Here is a 21,842-nt window from a genome sequence, read left to right as displayed (position 1 = left end):
AAGTCAGTTGCCTCCTCAGGTTCCTGAGAAATCTCAGACACATACATCTGATTTTTCTGGCACTGTGAATGACATCCCAAGTACCATTAATAAAGGGAAATAAATTAGGGTTTTCAGTGGAATAGTTCTTTAAACCTTGCCTCACTGTACTTCCGATCGTCTCTCTCACTTCTTAGGAAAAATGTGTAATATAACTTTTCCCTTGGAATCTTACAAAAAAGGATTAGGCTTTATGCTTAATTTTGCTCATTGGACGGGACCCATTGAGTTAATGGATTTTAAGGCCAGAAGGGACCATAATGATAATTTAGTCTGATGTCTGACAGAACACTGGCAACAAGAAAATGAAGCAGAAACACATTTAAACCCTATAGGATATGTCTACATTGCCCGTGTCATCTGACTCAGACTTGTGGGGTTCAGGCTAAGGGGCAATTGCTGTTTAGACATTCAGACTTGGGCTGGAGTCCAGGCTCTGGGACCCGATGATGTGGGAGTGTCCAAGAGCTCGGGCTCCAGCCTGAGCTTGAATGGCTACTATAAATAAACAGCCCCTTAGCCTGAGACCCAGGAGCCCAAGTCAGCTGACACAGGCTAGCCATGGGTGTTTAACTGCGGAGTAGACATACCCCTAGAGCTGGTATTAATATATAGACCCATTAATTTTGGAGCAATAAACTTGTGTATGTTGTTTCTGCTCTTAAAAAACAATGGAACATTCTCCATCCAGGATCCTGAAATAGCATAGGTTGAGTCATGCCCAAACTGTGCAAACAGGAAGGTGAGTCATTTTACTCACATTAGTAATTTTGCTGTACTTAGGTAGTCCTATTGACGACTAATGTGTATAAAATTACTCATGCGTTAGCATTGGCCAGACTGGGGCCTTTGTATCTCCCTACTCAATCTGTAATACATCAGAACCCTGAACAGAGAAAAGTCCATGCTTTATTAGGGTAGAAACAAATTATACAATCTTATTGCTCTAAAATTAACAGGTCTATTTCGTTAACAGTTCTATATGAAATACATATTGGTTTGTCTATTTTCTGTGGTATCTTACTTTCTACACTGGAAATTAGTTTATCAGGTGTTCATGGATGTCCCTGTGCATGGTTTCTCCACAGCTATGGATACCAGTACCCTGGAAATACTCTGGTTCTTCTACTTTTGGTCTTGAGTCATTCACATACCATAGATGGGTGTATAGTTACATTCTAATTTAATGAATCAATTTCCAAAGAGGAGATAGTGGTTTTAAGGAATCCCCAGCTCTCTAAATACAGTGTAAATATAGGCTAAAATTTTCAAAAAGTGCCTCAAGGCAGACTCCTAAATCCATGTTAGGCACCTAAATAAGGGGTCTGAGTTTCAAAAGGGTTGATCCACTCAGTAACTCCCATTGAATAAATACAGTAACCAAAGGTTGTCATTAGACAATCACAAAATTGTATCTGGTTCGTGTAGCTGTAGTTATACCATGAAATAACAGTGTTACTCCAGTGTTCCTTCTTTTTCCTTGCTCTGCCTTTGGTGATGGTGAAAGGGGAGTTGGCCTATTTTTTTTGTTTGGCAGAGAGGCCATTGGGTCTATCTCTGTTTTTCATAGTTGTTACAGTTCTTAGAAAATGTTCAAATATATTATGCAGGAGGAAATAATATTATCTAAGCAAAAACTAACAACAAAAAGAAAAACCCTGAAACAAAGTAAAAATTAGGTAGCATTCCTTTCTTAACCCAATTATTTAAAATTATAATTATACTTTCCAAGTTTCAGATGGGCATGTTGCTTCTAACTTAAGACTTTTGAACTGGAGTACATAGTTAAAGTAGATAGTATACTAACAACATGAATAATTCTATGCTGCATTCAGTTGATGAGGTGTATACAATATTTCAATTTTAATATGTATACATTATATTTGGGTGGTTTAGCTTGTATTTTTTCATTCATACTATAGTGGAAATCTGTTTTATAGCGATAAGTGAAGTATACTGCTACTGTGTTTTAATTTACAACTCTGTCAGTTACAGGCTGTGTAGTTTGGGGTAAATCATGGAAGTTTGCTGACCCTTAGTTTAGCTGTATGTCAGATTGGTAAAATAATATCAACCAAATACCATGATATTTGATTAATGTCTGATAATTATGTTAAGGTCCTTGGATGAAGTTATAAAATTGTGAAATACAAATAGCATGCCTTCTCTCTCATACCGAATCCCTTCTTTCCACAGAAGGTGACAGACCACCACCCAGGATTACACAAATAAGAGCTTTTAACCGCTACTTGATATTTACTCTAGCTTTACGGTTACTTAGTTTCTTACACTTCAGTTTCATTAAGGTCCTTTCATTTGAATTTTCAGCATATTTAGAATGACTCCAGCAATTTTTTTATGGGATGATAAACCTCTGATATCTGCTGAATATATATCTGCCTTTTACTTTTGTTTGTACAATGAAAGTTTGTTCTGGCAGTTTCCCATTTGAATAGGCTTTCTTTACGTGATTATGTAATTATAAATGAATTAAAAATATGTAATTTTGAGTCACCTGTTCAGGATCTTTAGTTAAATAGGATTTGAAGGGCATCAGCATAATGTGTATGATGAACATGTAATGTATGTGGAATTCATCAAGACTACTGATTTTTCCGTCAGATAGTCTATATGGGCTGGACAGAAGAACGGGAACAAGATTCCCTTCAGGACCGAATGTACACACCAAAGTTTCTAGCTCTGAGGGGTTCCTCTCTTTACAAATTTATAGCACCTCCAGTAAGTATATTTCTCATATTTTAAATACACTTTTCCCCGCTAAATATGCATACAAGTGTTTTACACAGTGATAGGTGGATCTTTCCTCTGTGTACCAGGATGTCTTCTATAATAGTGAAAAATTTTGGGGAATAAAATGTTAAAGTTCTGTAAAATAATTATCAAAGGTATGAAGTGCAGCTAGTAAGCACCTTTCTGCCCACTTACCTGGAGCACTTGGCAAAGTTGGAAGGGAAACACATTGTTTGCTGCTAACTATGGAAAGGTCAACCAGCCTGAAGCAAACTGGTTAGATTTGTGCTGAATGATAGCCAGCCTTCCAGATTCAGACAGCTGAAGGCATTGGGACTACCAGAGCCTTTTGCATGCTGAGGAAATGAATTTTCAGAACATCTCTGTCTCCAGATTTTATCCTGAATGTTACTTTTTTATACTGTGTGTGAGCAGCAGAGGGGAAGGGGAAGGGAAAAGTGGACTGAGTAATATCGTTGATGTAATTTAAATTTAACCAGCAAAAGGTTTAGAGCCAATTTTTACTACTCTTACTCATGCTGAGTAGTGCCTCACTTGAGCCCTAACTCAACAAAGCATTTAAGCAGTTTTTTTTTAATCTCTGTTCAGCAAAACATTTAAGCAGTCCTGAGGTCCCATTACAGTAAAACACACAGTTAAGGGTTTTATTGGATAGGAATAGATTTAAGCATGTGCTTAAGATAAGCACATCAATTGTCACACACATTGGGAGTGGCAAGGGGAGTTAAAAATTCAAAAGACAGACCGAAAACACAAGAGGATCTCATGATTTTTGAACTTTTGGAATTAGCTATACTGCCTATGCTTAGGTGCTTTGATGAATCAGGACCTGAGCAAGAAGTCTCAATTATTTCAGTGGAGCTGCTCACAGGCCTTTGGTTCTGAGATGAGGTGGAGAAAAATTAAAGCTTAGAACCGGAGGAAAAAAATGTCTTTTCTCTATGAGCTGGGAGGGAAAGAGAAGTACATTTCTATGTCCTGTAGAGCAGATTGAAAGTTACCACTCACTGTGAATAAGCGTGACTGAATCTGACCCCGAGACAGCACAATCATTCACTTGTTAGTTTTGGAGGGAACTTTTTCAATGAGATCTGATTTTTTTAAAATGTTTTTCATTCAGGACCAGATTCTGAGGTTCTTACTGGTGTGGAGAAGCACCTTATTCAAGAAGTAGTCCTACTGAGTTCAATGGAATGACTTATGAAGTTTTTTTTTTCATAAAAATATTATACTGTTCTGCAGGAGGTGGGGCAGTGGGGAAGACAGCCAATCGGAAGGGGTCTGTCCCCCAGGAAAAGCTGGCATTTGCAAGAGGGCTGGAGATTCTCACATCCCTGACTGCCTCCAGCCCTGGGCCAAACTCACATAGAAATCATGAGGGTTGACATTGGATGAGAGTTTCATTGCTAGTCTGGCCCTTTCACACTGGGTAAAAGGCTCAAGAAGCATAAAGTGGCTCTAAAGGCTCTGGATCTAGCCATGGAAGGATTCTCTTGGCACAGACACTTGTAGAAGATGGCCATAACCCTTCCTCCTCACCCCATCCCCGACACACACACAAAGCGGATATGCTAGGGGCAGGAGGGACCACAGCACTCAGTATTGCAGAGATTCCAGGCAGTCGTGCTGCACTTAGGGCAGCCCCAAAAGGCTGGTGTAACTTGGACAGTTCCCAGGGCTTAAAGCCACTTTACCCCTCTTTTCTCCTGGACTGCAAGTTCTGTGCAGCAAAGTATCCCACCCAGTAAGAGTATCAGAGGGTATCAGACTCTGGCCCTTGTTTCTAAGACAGGCAAAGCAAAATTAGAGTTTAGAACCAGAGAAAAAAAGGTCTTTTCTCCATGAGCTAGGAAGGAAACCGAAGTAAAATTGTATGTCCTATAGAGCACATTGAAAGAGAATGACACTAAGAGTGTGTTAAAAAAAAACAACTTTGGGTGAGTCATTTTCACCAGACAGTAAGTGCAATGCATGCATGTTTGGGGGTATTGGACAAAATTGCTTTATTTTCAAAGATTGCAATAGTTATAAAAATGTCACGTTTTATAACCACAACACATTTGTTCACAATGTTATGTCTGCAATCAGACAGCTATGTATGTTCTTTTTTTTCTTTTAATTTTCAAAGATTAGTATCAAACTGTTTCAATACTACAATTTTTCAGCTTCTAATTATGGGTTACTTAAAAGGGAGTCATAAAAGGACTATAGTTTTTTGTAGCGTAAGCTCCCTGAATCAAGTTGCTTTCTAACCAGGGATGTGCTGCCAATATTTTTACAAGCAGCTCTCACAGAAAGTTTCTTTTTTGGCCTGTGATAAACTATGTAATACCAGGAGTGCATGTGCTGGCACAGAGTGAGTTATCTGCTCTTTTTTCCCCCTTCCCATTTGAAAAATAACACTTTCTCCTAAAAAGCAGCCATGGCACTTTTTATCTTCTTTGATTTTTTTTTTTTTCAGTTCTAAAAGGTAGGTAGTTTTGCCTCTTTAACTTATTTCCTTGCTGCTTTTTATATTTTAGAATGATCAAGTGTGTCCGGTCTCCTTGATTTTACTGTTGAAGTGTTGGAGGTCTCAGATATAGATTTTTAGCTGTAAGTGAAGAGAGGTGTGTTAAGGCTTTAACAAAGATATCATTTCTCCTAATTGATTTATTTGAGCATAAGCTTTCATGAGCTACAGCTCACTTCATCAGATGCATACTGTGGAAACTGCAGAAGACCGATGAAGCTCACGAAAAGCTTATGCTCAAATAAATTGGTTAGTCTTTAAGGTGCCACAAGTACTCCTTTTCTTTTTGCGAATACAGACTAACACGGCTGTTACTCTGAAACATTTCTCCTAATTGTTACTCAGGCAATTGTGTTAAATAGATATTAACAAAACAGGAAAACAACAGTTTTCCAAAGCTCTTGGAACTATTTGAATTTACAGTTACCTTTTGCTTTGAATACACATTGTTCAGAATAAACTCTGCACCTTAAAAGAAGTCTCTCACTAGGAAAAAGGCCATCTTCTTCTCCAAACCAATCTTCATTATAAGACTGGCCTTTTAGACTGAGCCCTGGATGGCCACCCCAGGAGCAAGTGCAGAAAGGCGTTGTGTCTCAGACACTCTCTGAGTTCACAGTTCTTCCTCTGCTCCTGAGAAAGTATTCTTGCATTTAGGCAACTACGCTGGACAGTGTTTGGGAGGAGGTGAAGCCAGGGCTCTACCTATTCTCCCTCTTCTTGCTCAGAGGGTAAAGTGTCCTATATGCCATCCCCATGCGCAGAGCTGGGGTCTGAGTAGGTTCTGTATGGGCAGTGTGTGCTTCACCTGTCCTTATTCCTCTGTGTAGCCAAGTAAGATTCAAATACAAAGTGATTATATATTTTCACATAATTCCCTATTTCTCAGTAGTAGCACTCTATCAAATATGGTTTGTCAACTAACAGCATCTAACTGTCCTCATGTACGTGTACATATGCTGACGTATTTATAACATATTTGCAGTACATTTTATCAAACATAAAACATATGGACCTGACACTATGAGAATTTTTATTCATATGAGTAGTCCCATTTACTTTATTATGATTACTCATGTGAGGTAGGGGACTATTTGTATGAATAAAGGTTTGCACGATGGTAACTCATACTAAGGAAAGCTTCCTTTGTTGGGCTTCCTGTATGGGCTTCGCTGATTGCCACCCATAAACCAAGACTTTAATAGGCTACAGACCAGATAAGAAATTAATTATACTCTATGCAGTGCTAACACCCTTGTTCCCTACTAAATGTAATTAAGGATATAAAAGAGAGGTTTAGAGAAAACAAATAAGGGCCAAATCCTGCATTGTTTACACAAGCAAAAGTCCCTTCCACAGAAATGGGGTTTTTGATTGAGTAAAGACTGCAGGATTTGGATGTATATGATTGAATCTAAATATCCTTTTTATCGTTTGTTGTAATAGAAACGGGGGGGAGGGGGAACCATGTAATGTACAGGACTGCAGATAATTAGAACTCTATAAAAAGAGCAAATATAACACTTTAATCTTTTTGATCTTTTCATTACTGAATTTTATTTTAGTAAAATAAAGTGATTGGCTAGTGCTTCTCTTGTGTCAGTTTCAATTATTTTAATCAATATGCTCAACAAGATTTAGTACTATTAGCACATTTGTCATGCAACTCCATAATCAAATTAACCATAAAGACACGGTGTTATCCTTTAGCAGGTCTCATTTATGTAGAAAACAGATGAACAATAGAAATGTATATGATACCAGCAAACATCTTGGTGTTTTAATAGTTATCTTGAAGTAATCATTATAAAATAGTTAAGCAAATTGTGCATGATACAACATAAAAAGTGGGGAAACACTTTATAAAGTCCCGGATTGCTATATTACCCAAGCCTTCCCACAATAGCACCTCAACAATCTAACAAACCTCTCTCATGCATGCCTGTTGTTTCACTTAGGTAAAGGGTTAAGTTCTCTCAGACATTTTAAAGGATATTTTTATTTTCAAGTCTTGGAGACCAAATACATTTGCTCTGTCATTTGTCCTGTTCTTGAATATCAATAGCAATTATGTCTCAACCATTTTCATAGGGTTCTGTTCTACTGTCCAATTTCTTTTACAGTTAAGAACTTTTTTTCAAATATAAAACCTCAACTTTTCAGAACATTGTTCCTTGTTCCTCTGTCTTCTGAGACTATGAATAGTTCCTTTCTTTCCTTCTCTCAGTTTCCTTGAATGTATTTGTAGAGTGTGATCATATCTTTCTTGATTCTTCTCTACACTGTATAAAGTTAGCTGTCTCTTTCTGTCCTTTCTAAATCCTATTCATTAACCCTTATATCATTTTATTGGCTCTTTATTATAATCTGTAATGTTTCTGTGTAATACAATTATTTTAAAATTAATACTTGTAATAATAAGTTTTATATCCTGGGATAAACTTTTAGGTAGGCCAGAAGTATTTTTCAGAGCTTCAGGTGTGAAGGGGTGCAAGAGTAGACACTTGTTAGCACAAATATGATTCTCCATCTGTTATCTGTCGTCTTTATCTTAAATTCTGGATTGTAAAAACTTTGGGAACTGTCTTTTGTTAGGTGTTTGTACACCGCTTAGCACAGTAGTGTCCTTGTGTATATTGGGGGGCCTCACCACAATATAAATAATAAAAATAACACTACATAGGGGCAGTGTGCAACAGGCCTTTACATGTCTGCTCAGTGAGGGGAAACGCAAAAATAATTCCCTTTTTACAAGTCCTGTGCAAAGGTCTATTAGGAGAGCTCAGGGACTGCTCAGGGACTGCATCAGCAGCAGCCAACAATACTCCAAAGGCAGCAAAAAGAAAATGGAGGCTTGGCCCCACCCCACTCTCTATCAGCCAACAGACTGATCCTACAGAAAAGCTGGTTGCACCACCTTAAAGGATGACACTGCCTGAATAAAGTCCCACTGTGCTTCAGGATACTCAGGGAGGGACAGTGCTTCGCTGAGGTACAATGTCTCTTTGGGCTCCCTGTGGGGTAGTGTGCCTTCTCAGCACTGCCTACCTGAGGGCTAAATGTGTCAATATGGCTGGTAACAGTTCTCTAAGGCAATGTTCTGTATCTCTTCTGTGCATACACAGTGTATCAATGAAAGAAGATCTTTGGGACAGGATGAAATGGTCTATGAACTGTATCAATAAGAAAAAAATACATTGTTTACTGTATTTTTGTTTGGTTTTTCCAAGGTCACCACGTGGGATTGGACACGAGCTGAAAAAACATTTTCAGTTTATGAGATCATGTGCAAAATTCTCAAGGTATGAGGAGCAAATGTAAAAAGTTATGGAGGTGGCAGCTGAAAGGCAAGGGGGAAAACATCATAGCTAGATAAATTGCACAGCATGCTGTCAAGAAGAGCTTGAACCTTCTCCCTTTGGAGTCAATGGTGAAACTCCTATTGACATGAGTGGGTACATGATGAGCAAAGTTTCTCCAAAGTGCTGCAGGATTGGATGTAAAATGAGTTTAACTGGGTTACTGTCCACGTGGGAAAGTGTTTTTTCACCATGATCTAGTATGTATTTTACATTGGCAAATCATTTTATACTTCACAACCAATATAGCGAATATAAATAATTTAAACTGAGCAACTACAAAAATTGGCATTGATTCTGCCCTCAGATACATGAATGCAATTTTCATTGACTGCCACAGAAGGTTGCACCCATGTACCTGTGGCCTGGATAGAGCTCTGAAAATGTATACATAGGTGTTCTTAAAAACTTGTCATTTACCACTTTTACTATAATTTACTCCATTTGCTATATTCTCAATACATAGAATGAGCAACTAAATAATGTTTAAACAGTTATCTCTGCAAATGGCAAGGTTTAAAGGGGATCACATGTTGCATGTAACAGTATTGCATATTATATATTTAATGTCATTTCAGGCTTATTATATATTGACATTCTATGTTTTAAACATCACGGAAATTGAACATTCTCTAGGGGTGTAATAATTTTCGTTTTTTTTTAAATGCAATGTAAAAATTGGAGAAAACAAAACAGAGATTATGGAAATGTTTCCTTTCCATACATTTGAAACGATACTTTCCCTTATTTTTTTTCTCCCTGATACATGTGGAAGGGAATTTGATCATTTCTCAACTTTTTAACATGGCCTGTATTAGAAGTCATTTATCATTTGTCAGCACTGTGATAGGACAACAATTGTGATATTTCCATGGCGTGGCAACTTATCTGAAATGTTGACTTTTTAATAGCAACCTTTGTAAATACTGTGTTAGAAAAAGTTCCCAGTTACATTATATTAAAATGTTAGTTTGGTGGAAGTATCAAGAATTCTGTCAAATGCAAATATTTGCAGTAATGTTAAGGACATGAGTAATTTTTCTCATACAAATAGTGCTCATGAAGTCAGTACCAAGACAATGTCCCATCCAAACATTTATTATACAAGTTTAATTAAAAACAACAAATACAAATATTACATAGATCCTTTTAGAATTTTTAAACTTATTCCTCCATTCCCTTCTTTGCTAACTTGCTCCCTCCCTCACTTGCTTACTCTTTTCATCCTTTTCCCCATTAACCATCTCTCCTTTTCCCCTATCTTCCTCTGTTCCCTAGGAGGTCATCCTTGAACATCTTTCCAAATGATACAGATTTCTTCACCCCTTCTCTCCCATGAATAGCAGAAGCTAGGCTTCCATAAAGAGAAAATTCAGTCCTGTTAAGTCACCTTTCTTCTTGCCTGGCTGCTGAGGCTGGCTGGGGTTTAAAACAGCTCTCTGCCCATGTTAGAATAGCTCTGCACCCACTCTAATGTATGCCAACTGGAACAGTCCTTTAGGAATCATTTGGCTGGCTAAGGAGCAACAGACTGCAGGCTTATCTGGCCATACCCCTCTCACTTCCCGGCCTGCCTGACAACACCATCTATGTGCAGGGGGAAGGAGTAGATGGTATAATATGTGCCATACTGGCTGTGTATCACTAGAGGATTCACCTAAGAGAGAGGGTTTCTCTAAGGGCAACTTTTAAGTTTTCTTTATGCCACTGAAACAATGCCAAGGGAACTTAATTTGGGCTGATGGCCTTACCCAGTTATTGCCTAAGATTTTTTCAACTACTCCATAATAATACAATTAGAGCTAAAATAAAATGGGTGGGTGGGTGGGTGGTGGAGAAGAAAAGAGGGAGAGAAAATCTTCAGTATATATTTACTACTTAATTAATATTTAATTATTTCTGTGTTATCTGCAAGCCTGGGCTAGCTATTGAAGTCTGAAACTGAGCCAGAGTGGATTCTTTAGGTGAAATATTTGTGGGGGAAAAAATAACAGTAAAAATCACCTTACTCTTCCATTAATCCATTTTTTCCCAGTCCTGCAGTCTGTACCATGGATTTTGCCTCTGTTATGTCTAAATATAAAAGCATTAAAAAATATGCAGTTTCAGCTTCACATTACCAATGGCGCAGAAGGTCTCTGTAGAGATTGGAGGTTATTCAGGATTTCTGTCAGCATCATAAATCTTGCTTGATTTTAGCAGTGCATGCTTCTAGACACACTCCATGGATATAACTGAAATAGATGCAGCTAAGAAAAATGACTTAGTTACATTGTCTATTCTCACATCCAAACTCCTTCCCTAGTACATTGTGTACTTTTGTTGTGAATTTGTTTTCCTTAAGGAATGAGTTTGGGTGAGGGGGCAGGAATGTCAGATGTGAATGCAATGCCTTAGCCTAAGTTGTTTTGCTTAGCTTTCAACATAGAGAAAAATCTCCTTCCTTCTGTGACAGCCACCCTCTCAGCACTATATACCATCCTTCCAAAAACTGCAAAGGCCTCTTCATGTCATCTGGCTTCTGTGTCAAGAGAGGGGTTGGAAACTGGGTGGACCAAAGAGAGAAATGGATGGCCTATGAGAAAAAAAAACCCTCCAACCCCACAGTCTCTTACCTGTACCACAGACCACTCCCCCACCCTGCACCTTCTTGTGGTTACAGAAGCAGCTGAATCCAGGGGGTTCTAACACAACTATTCTTCTCAGGAGCCAAGGAAAGTTACCCTGGTCTTCTGTAGATCCCTGGGGATTGGTCAAGTTTATGAGCAAGCTGTGGACCTTTCCATAGGGAAGCAAGCCTTGTCATTTGATGGGATGATATGCAGAAATTTCCACAAACATATTTTTCCCCCTTTGGATGGAAAACAAAAATCTTACCTACTCCATAATTTACACATTGAAATGGGGTGTAGGCCTTTTCATTCATTTAATATGAGAGGTGAGTCCCTTCATCTTGATATCCATAAAGAACTGCAAAATGGAGGGTTAGTTAGATATATATTGGAATGATCATGAAAGTTAATCAGCACAAACCATGTAAAGGGAAAACCTAAAGGAATTCTAAGATTTGAACAAGATGCAAGATGAGAGAAGAAGGAAGTTTCCATAGAGCAGTGCTCTATTAAAGGGGGGAAAAGAGAGTAGATTACTTGTCATGATCAAATGCCCCAAGGGTCGGTCCTGGGGCCGGTTTTATTCAATATCTTCATAAATGATCTGGAGGATGGTGTGGATTGCACTCTCAGCAAATTTGCGGATGATACTAAACTGGGAGGAGTGGTAGATACGCTGGAGGGGAGGGATAGGATACAGAAGGACCTAGACCAATTGGAAGATTGGGCCAAAAGGAATCTGATGAGGTTCAATAAGGATAAGTGCAGGGTCCTGCACTTAGGACGGAAGAACCCAATGCACAGCTACAGACTAGGGACCGAATGGCTAGGCAGCAGTTCTGCAGAAAAGGACCTAGGGGTGACAGTGGACGAGAAGCTGGATATGAGTCAGCAGTGTGCCCTTGTTGCCAAGAAGGCCAATGGCATTTTGGGATGTATAAGTAGGGGCATAGCGAGCAGATCGAGGGACGTGATCGTTCCCCTCTATTCGACATTGGTGAGGCCTCATCTGGAGTACTGTGTGCAGTTTTGGGCCCCACACTTCAAGAAGGATGTGGATAAATTGGAGAGAGTCCAGCGAAGGGCAACAAAAATGATTAGGGGACTGGAACACATGAGTTATGAGGAGAGGCTGAGGGAGCTGGGATTGTTTAGCCTGCAGAAGAGAAGAATGAGGGGGGATTTGATAGCTGCTTTCAACTACCTGAAAGGGGGTTCCAAAGAGGATGGCTCTAGACTGTTCTCAATGGTAGCAGATGACAGAACGAGGAGTAATGGTCTCAAGTTGCAGTGGGGGAGGTTTAGATTGGATATTAGGAAAAACTTTTTCACTAAGAGGGTGGTGAAACACTGGAATGCGTTACCTAGGGAGGTGGTAGAATCTCCTTCCTTAGAGGTTTTTAAGGTCAGGCTTGACAAAGCCCTGGCTGGGATGATTTAACTGGGAATTGGTCCTGCTTTGAGCAGGGGGTTGGACTAGATGACCTTCTGGGGTCCCTTCCAACCCTGATATTCTATGATTCTATGAAATATAATAATCAGTGTCATTATCTTTCTATACACCTATGCCCTTATATTGGTATAGAGAATCATAGAAATGTAGGGCTGGCAGGGACCTCAAGATGTCATCTAATCCATCCCTTGTGTGTTGAGGGGGGACCAAAGTATACCTAGACTATCCCTGACAGATGTTTGTCTAACCTATTCTTAAAAACCTCCATGACAAGGATTCCACAACCTCCCTTGGTAACCTATTCCAATGTTTAACTATCCTTATAGTTAGAAAGTTTTTCTTAATATCTAAACTAAATCTCCCTTGTTGCAGATTAAGCCAATCACTACTTCTACTACTTTCAGTGAACATGGAGAACAATTGACTGTGATCCTCTTTAAATAGCCCTTAACATATTTGAAGAGTTATCAAATCCCTCCTCATTCTACTTTTCTCAAGACTAAATGTGCTTAGTTTTTTAACCTTTCCTCATTGGTCATGTTTTCTAAACGTTTTATCATGTTTGTTGCTCTCCTCTGGACTGTCTCCAATTTGTTCACATCTTTCCTAAAATGTGGCACCCAGATGGAGCTATTATAGGGTGGGTGCATAACTGGTTGGAAAACCATTCCCAGAGAGTAGTCATCAGTGGTTCATAGTCAAGTTGAAAGGGCATAGTGAATGGGGTCCTGCAGGAATCAGTTCTGGGTCCAGATCTGTTCAATATCTGGATCAGTAATTGAGATAATGGCACAGAGAGTACATTTACAAAGTTTGTGTATGATACCAAGCTGGGAGGGTGTCATGGTGTGGCGACTCATGACTGCAGTACCTCCTGCTGGTCATCCAGGGAATAACCATTCCAGCCTCCGGAAAGCCCTCTTCAGGCCAGTGTCCCACTTGCCGCTGGCCCCCCGTATCCCTCCCAGACCCTGGTGCCCCTTTTACCCAGGGTGCTGCTCCCTGGCAGTACCCCCACAGTCTCTGGGTCTCCCCTCCCCAGGGAACCCACACCCACTATCCCCACCTCACCTCAGTCTTTGTCTACTGCCAATCACCAATGAACCCCCACGCACTGGAGCAGACTGCAAGGTATAAGCCAATCATCACAGGCAAGGAGGGTTTGGACCTGCTGTCTCTGCCTACCCATGGGCTGTCCTGTTGCAAACCTAGTACCCTGTCTTAGGCCGTCTGCCAGGCCTGCAGCCTGGGGCTTTTCCATTCTGGAGCCTCCCAGCTCCTCTGGCCTTCCCCAAACCTGCTTCACCTCAGGTACCCTGGTACACTCCCCAGCAGCCAGGCCCATCTCCCTCCACAGCTAGAGGAGACTCTCTCTGCTCCTGGCCCACTGCCCTTTTATAAGGGCAAGCTGAGCCCTGATTGGGTCATGGCCACAGCGGAGCCTGTTTCCCACAGTCAGCCTGGGAACTGCTTGCTCCAAGCCACAGCCCTCTCCTTTAAGGCCACAGCGGGTGATCACCCCACTACAGAGGGTTGCAAGTGCTTTGAAAGATAGGATTAAAATTCAAAATGATCTGGACAAACTGGAGAAATGGTCTGAAGAAAACAGGATGAAATTCAATAAGGACAAATGCAAAGTACTCCACTTAAGAAAGAACAATCAGTTGAACATATACAAAATGGGAAATGACTACATAGGAAGCAGTACTGCAGAAAGGGAGCAGTGGGTCATACTGGATCAAAAGTTAAATATGAGTGAACAGTGTAACACTGTTGCCAAGAAAAGCAAACGTCATTCTGAGATGTATTAGCAGGAATGTTGTAAGCAAGACATGAGAAGTAATTCTTCCACTGTACTCCATGCTGAGTAGGCCTCATCTGGAGTATTTTTTCCAGTTCTGTGTGCCACATTTCAGGAAAAAGGTGGGCAAACTGGAGAAAGTCCAGAGAAGAGCAACAAAAATGATTAAAGGCCTAGAAAACATGACCTATGAGGGAAGATTAAAAAAAAATGGGCTTGTTTAGTCTGGAGAAGAAAAGACTGAGAGGGGACATGATAACAGTTTTTAAGTACATAAAAGGTTGTTACAAGGAAGAGGGAAAAATGGTTCTCAATCTCTGAGGATAGGACAAGAAGCAATGGGCTTAAATTGCAGCAAGGGTGGTTTAGGTTGGACATTAGGAAAAACTTCCTAACTGACAGGGTAGTTAAGCACTGGGATAAATTGCCTAGGAAGGTTGTGGAATATCCATCATTGGAGGTCTTTAAGAGCAGGTTAGACAAAGACCTGTCAGGAATGGTCCAGATCAGTGGTTCCCAAACTTGTTCCGCCGCTTGTGCAGGGAAAGCCCCTGGCAGGCCGGGCCAGTTTGTTTACCTGCTGCGTCCGCAGGTTCAGCCGATTGTGGTTCCCAGTGGCCGCGGTTCGCTGCTCCAAGCCAATGGGAGCTGCTGGAAGTGGTGCGGGCTGAGGGACGTACAGCAGCTCCCATTGGCCAGAAGCAGCAAACTGCGGCCACTGGGAACTGCGATCAGCTGAACCTGCGGATGCAGCAGGTAAACAAACCGGCCCGGCCCACCAGGGGCTTTCCCTACACAAGCAGCCGAAGAAATTTAGGAACCACTGGTCTAGATAATACTTAGTCCTGCCATAAGTGCAGGGGAGTAGACTAGATGACCTGTCAAGGTCCCTTCCACTCCTACAATTCTATGATTCTGTGATTCTATGTCTACTACTTCCTCCTATCCACTAGGCTGGTAACCTTATAAAAGAAGGAAATTAGGTTATCCTCAATGAGTTCCTGAAAATAATTGCTAATGCTTCTGAGATTGTTTCAGCTAGTTCCTTAAGTACCCTAGGGCAAATTTCATTAGACCCTGCTGACTTTAATACATTTAATTTATCTGAATGTTCTTTAACCTTGTCTTTGCCTAATCTGTCTTGTGTTCCTTCTCTGTTGTTGTTAATATTATGTTTATAGCCACTCTAAATATTTAAACCAACCATATTTTTCTAAATACATTCTATGGATTTTGAAAGTCGTGACAATTTTTAGGAAAAAGTTCCCTAACTGTCACAGACTTGTTTTATTATTTTCTCCAGGCCATTTAATATCTTTGACCTTCAGATTTCTCATAGGTGGCACTATGCCTATTTTAACCAATCTTACAGCAATGTTGAGAGATTTAATCAAATTATGTTTATAAAGCAGTTTTAATACCACAAAGGGAAGTACTGCAGAACTATAAATACCACTGATTTACACAAATATGTAAACCTTATTTTTTCATGAACTGTGTCCCACTCAGGAGTTGTCGTAGGAGAACAAATCATTTATCAAATAGGTTGAATCTGAGTCAGGTTATTTTATTCTTCAGAGGAGGCACAACAAAAATCTTTTAAACCATGATTCGTTAAAAGCACTTGCTCATGCTTAACTTTATGCACAAGCTTAAGTTCATTCCTGTTAAGAACATGCATGGTGCTTTGCTCAATAGAGATGGAGGATTATTAAGTACTCTTCCAACAGGAATCTTGATGCATATAGCAAATTGTACATCGATAAGGAATGGAGGTTTGCCTTGTAGGTTTTCTGAGAGAAAATCATGGAATATATATGCTAAAATGTCAGATGTATTTTGGAATTGCCAAATTGTCTTTTATTCACACGGCTTTCCAAATTATAGAAAATGTTCCGTTTATCTCAGGGATGGGACAACTTTTATGCTTTGGGAATTAGAGCTGCTAGAGCCCAGTGCTTTGATTCCTTGCGTCTCTACCAGTTGTTTCTGAACTCATGTTTTCTATTACCATGGAGTTCAGGGTGCAGCTTTGCAGTCCTAAGGAATTTTGTTTTGCTGTAAGTAAAATCCATCCTCCCACTCATTTGCACACAAAAGTCCCAAAATCTCAAAAGCAATGAATAACTTCTGAAAATCTGTAAATGTCTTGACTCTCATGACAGCTGTGACAAAAATCCAACTTTATTCATTTGGATAGTAATTTGACAGATGGATAGTAATCTGACAGTCTTTCCTCCCCAGTGCTGAGGATTTATTTATTTGCCAGTATTACCAAAATCATGTATTTGGAAAGGCACATTTAAAGCCTCCCACTTTAACTTATTTGACTGATATTTTTATAGCAGGCAATTCAACATCTTAGTGATCATATCAGACTCACCTAGCTAAGTCTCTCTTAGAATGAGTTATCCCTTAAAAATGTTTTCAGTGTGTTAGGCTAAAAAACTTCGGTCACCAGCATATACATAATTTTTAACTTTGAGTGCTATACTAGCATTTTTCTCCTGATATATGCTGGCAACTTTCCCCACTAAATATCCCTCCTATAATTCCAAGGCATACCAATGACACAATGGGAGAACCTGTTTCAGACTTGTCCCAGGTCATCTTTAGTTCTCCCCTCATTTTTCCCAACTCTGACTACAGCTCTAATGAGGCAGCAGCAAACTAGTTGTGATTAGAGACATCCACCACAAGTTTCTCTTTTAGGCCAGAACACTGATTTTCCTCATGTGGGAAAGTTTAGTTTCTTCCTTATCACATACAAACATATAGAGTGGTATAAGTGGTTGAGGATGAACTACCTGATCCTACAAAATATACACCGCTATTACAATACTTAATATTAGAGGAGAATATTGAATAATATATTCAAAGTACTATATAAACTTCAACTAACTAATCCTTATAATACCAAGAGGTATGTAGTTATTATAATCCTCTTTTTTCTGTGTAGAAAATATACCTAATTAAGTTAGACGACTATTAAATGCAGCTTCCATTGACTTTCAATTAAAATATGTGGCCCATTAATTCTAATTCCAAGTTTTTAGAATAAAATAATTATTTCAAAAGCTGATGTGAATATTTCATCAAGGCAATAATATACATCAAAATAAATATGAACTCTGTGCTAAGTCTTCTAAATACCCTGAAAAAATCTGCATTACTTTATAAAGACTATTCATATTAAAGAATTTCAATTTGGCATATTAGACTTTACCATGTAATACAGATGTTGCATAGTAGGTCCAAACTGCATCATTTATCAAACAAATTCCAGTTAAATTAGAATGAGTTGTTCATTATGAAATATGTAGAAGAGTAATATTGAGCCCCATTAAAAGGATATTAAGTCAATATAAATATATGCGGCTCCAAAAATTATTCAAGGACTGGGGAAAAAAAGCCATACAGTGAAAGATGTAACTGTTCAATCTGCTTAGTTTATCAAAAAGAAGATCTAGAAGTGTCTTGATTATGATATATACGTACCTTAGGAAGAAAATACCAGGTACCAAAGGGCTGTTTAGTGAAAAGCATAATGGGAAACAATAGCTGGAAGTAAAAGCAAGACTGATTCCAATTAGAAATAAGATACACATTTTCAAAAGTGAGGGGATTAACTGGATTCTCCATCTCTTGAAGTCTTCAGATTAAGACCAGATGCCTTTCTGGAAAATATGGTTTACTCAAACACAAGTTATTGGACCCAATATAGGAGTGACTGGATTAAATTCTATGACCTGTACTATATAGGAAGTCAGACTAGATGATCTACTGTTTGCTTCTGGTGTTAAAATGTGTGAATATTATTTTCCCAAACATAGGTCTAGACTTTCCCAACTACTACACTCAGGCAGGTTTGCCTTGCACTTGTGGTTTTGTCCAAGATAAAGATGCAGCATTTAGAGTGTCTCAAAATCTGAGAAAGACAAAGAATGGAAGTAGGTAGGATGGGATGTTTTCAATGATGGAAGCAAGAAGAAACTTATTTTAACAGATTCTGTCTTTTCTGTGTAGTGCTCTGCCAACTACCATCCAATTCTGGCTTTCTTTACACGCAGCAGGATTGACCAAGAGAAACCCTTAGACCAGGGATCAGAAACCTTTGGCACGCGGCCCACTAGGATAAGCCCCCTGGAGAGACGGAACAGTTTGTTTACCTGCCGCGTCCGCAGGTTCGGCCGATCGCAGCTCCCACTGGCCGTGGTTCGCCGTCCCAGGCCAATGGTGGCTGCAGGAAGCAGTGCAGACCGAAGGATGTGCAGTCTGCCGCTTCCCGCAGCCCCCATTGGCCTGGAGCGGTGAACCGTGGCCAGTGGGAGCTGCGATCGGCTGAACTTGCGGCCACAGCAGGTAAACAAACCGTCCCGCCCCGCCAGAGGGCTTACCCTGGCAGGCTGTGTGCCAAAGGTCTCCGATCCCTGCCTTAGACCAAGAAAGGGGTTGCTACAGCACCACTATAGAGGTAGGCCCATATTTTCAGCCCAGACCTACAATGTGGATCCAGCTAAAATGGTGGGTGCCCTTAGGGAATGTGTTGTAAATATTAGCCTGTGTAAATATAATATGCTTTGAGGTTCTGAGATAAAAGGCACTACATAATTAAACATTTTGTTATGTAGACCATTTTTTAAAATTTTTAATCCAGTGTGGTATAATCTTTTAGGCAGGTTATGCAAATTAGATTAAAATATTATATCCAGGACAGTCAAAATTGCCTTTATTTCCTAAAGTTAATTTTTACCACCATAGAAGTCTTCACTTTCAATCAAGAGTAAATCCCTTCGTAGTCTGATCACCTCCTCTCTAGTTCCTGGGTGTTAAATCACAGATATTTTGAGACCTACAGTAAAAATGCTATTTTATTTGGCATGGAGCAGTAGTTGTAGTCTGATGGCAAATTAGCTCTGAAATGAAATAGAGGACGATTATGTCCACACAGGCAAGGTGTCAGGATGGTGAACAGCTGGAGTTTATGCACGGTATTATTCATATCAGTGCAGTTATTTCCTTACTATCTTCCTAATCAGCTCCAACCTGAAGGCACAGAAGGCTCATGTCATATTTCAAACTCTCACTTCCCAACTATCCCTGTGTGCATGACTCACTAAATGTGTTTCTTTTCATTTTTATCTTGAGTGCTCTAATGATGCATTCTTTACTCAAATTAAACTCCTAGTTAGAACAGCAGCCTCTGACCTTAATTTTTTCAGCACAGAATAATTACTCTTGGTGGTAAAAATAACTCATTTTACTCCTTCAGTATATTTTTATTATATAAATAGATATGATGAGAAAAAGGGAGAAATACAGGACACAGCTGTGCATTTAGCTAACATGACACACCAGTGCAAACAAAAATACATGACAGATAGATATAATCTATAGATATAAGACTGGATTCTTCGCATACTATTTGACAATCAGCATAGCTTGCTGTGGACCAATTTGGTCTCAAGAAATAACTTTAAACAGCTTCAAGGCTGCTTAAAATACTACCACCTATGAATACTGCCAAAGGGATATTCAGGCAGGGAGGAATCATTTGCCACAGCTCTGATGCCGAGGGATGAAAAAGCAAGGATGAAGAGCTGGCTATACAAGTTGTGTACATTTGAAAGAGTCCCTGATGCAAAGAAAATTCTCAGCTAGGCACTTCAGCTGCCTTTAGTCTGTTTTTATGCTGCCAGAGCAATGTAGACAACCTAAGGATCCAACCCTAGGAGGCTCTATTAATTGATAGCTCCAGTAACAGAGACCAAAGCCTTGTTTACTTTAGTTAATTTTCATGTTCTGTAGGGCAATGTTCTCTTCACTTCTGCTCCTGCCTGCCTCAGCCTCTCTTCTCCCTACCTCCTCAGCTCCTGCTCTCGTCCCTTCCCCTGCTGCTATCCTCATGGACTCTTGTGTCACTTCCCTGGGCTCCCCCTACTTAGTCTGCCATGTTTCCTTTCTCCATAGTTCCTCCCTTAACCCTAGTTATCTCCTATCCTCCCCTTTCCCTCTACTCCCTCCTATATTCCCCCTGACAGACCCAAACAGTTATTTGTCCCCTTCTCTTCCTGCCCCTATCCCTACTCCAACCTTCTGGCTCCTGCTGCTAACTCCCATGTACACTGAACTCTTGCTTCTCTTCCCCAGCACATGCCCTGCATCTCTTCACCTCCAACCCCATTCCCCAGCACTTTGCATTCAAAACAGACTGCCTCATCCTTCTTTCCATGTTATCTGGGGTTCATCAAGGAGATCACTGAGATAACAGGAGAAACATTCTCCTCATTCTCAGTACCTGGCTATACAGCAGCCCCCAGAAGGCAGGAGGAGTAATGGCAGGGAAAGTTCTGCTTGTCAACTGCAACCCTGCGATGGAGCAAACTCAGTTGCCCTATGGGGAGTGAAGAGCATGCTCAGTGTGCACTCTCTGGAGAATTTAGCTGTCAAGTCTCTACTGATCGCGTGTGAACTACCATTTTGAAAATGTATGCATCCGATGAAGTGAACTGTAGCTCATGAAAGCTTATGCTCAAAGAAGTTCGTTAGTCTCTAAGATGCCACAAGTACTCCTTTTCATTTTGAAAAAGCAATTAACGTGACAAAATTATGACAGATTTTAATGGGTATGGCAAAAGGCACATCCCTGACATCAGTGCCACCATCACCACCCACCATCTCTGAATTTGAAGTTCATGCTGCAAAGCATGGAAACGAGAGCTTGTCAACAACACAGTTGTACAAAGTTCTTTAGTATGGGCAAAACAACATAGTTTTTGTAACCTCGTTCTCAGAATTGGATAAACTGTTTTAGCTGACACTTAATAAGAACATTCCAGCCTGAAGCAGATACCTTTCATGGAAAATATCAGCTCAAACAGTTAAAGACTGGCAAAGTTATAAGCAACTGAAAATAGGGTCTTATAAAGGAAAGCATCAGGCAACCTTAATGTTGGATGTCACTACTTTCTCCACCTATACTAATATGTAATATTCAAGGGCCTGATCCTGCAGCATGCTGCCCTTCATTGGGAGCTCAGCACCTCCGAGGTAATGTTCAGCATGTTGCATCTCACTGCACCAATCATCTGTACCAAGGCTTTTCTCAGATTTCCATTTGGTGAAAACCGCCATGAATGCTTCTTTGCAATGTTAGAAGAATTATATAATCTCAGCGTATTCAAACACACACAAGCACGCACACACACTTCAGCATGTTTCTCAGCAAATAAATACCAGGAGCTATTTTCACCAAACAGAAATCTGAGAAAAGTATCTGTACAGGCAGCAGATC

At 40.0% G+C, this 21,842-nt stretch overlaps 1 protein-coding gene across 14 annotated transcripts in view; it reads left to right on the top strand.

Moving 5' to 3' along the window:
* The window catches only part of SNTG1 (syntrophin gamma 1), a 525,702-nt gene that overhangs the window by 446,062 nt on the left and 57,798 nt on the right, over nucleotides 1-21,842 (top strand). For 12 of the 14 annotated variants that reach the window (XM_073331218.2, XM_073331225.2, XM_073331233.2 and 9 more), the window contains 2 exons: nucleotides 2,662-2,778; nucleotides 8,554-8,625. In XM_073331218.2, coding sequence (XP_073187319.1) covers nucleotides 2,662-2,778; nucleotides 8,554-8,625 — 189 coding nt within the window. The remainder of the gene's footprint in view (nucleotides 1-2,661; nucleotides 2,779-8,553; nucleotides 8,626-21,842) is intronic. The other 2 variants (XM_073331234.2, XM_073331229.2) reach the window with 1 other exon arrangement.

Source organism: Lepidochelys kempii, chromosome 2 (genome assembly GCF_965140285.1).
Source record: "Lepidochelys kempii isolate rLepKem1 chromosome 2, rLepKem1.hap1, whole genome shotgun sequence".
In the NCBI taxonomy this organism is placed as follows: Eukaryota; Metazoa; Chordata; order Testudines; family Cheloniidae; genus Lepidochelys; species Lepidochelys kempii.
The sequence above is the reverse complement of the archived record's forward strand: the minus strand, read 5'-3'. Positions and strand labels throughout refer to the sequence as shown.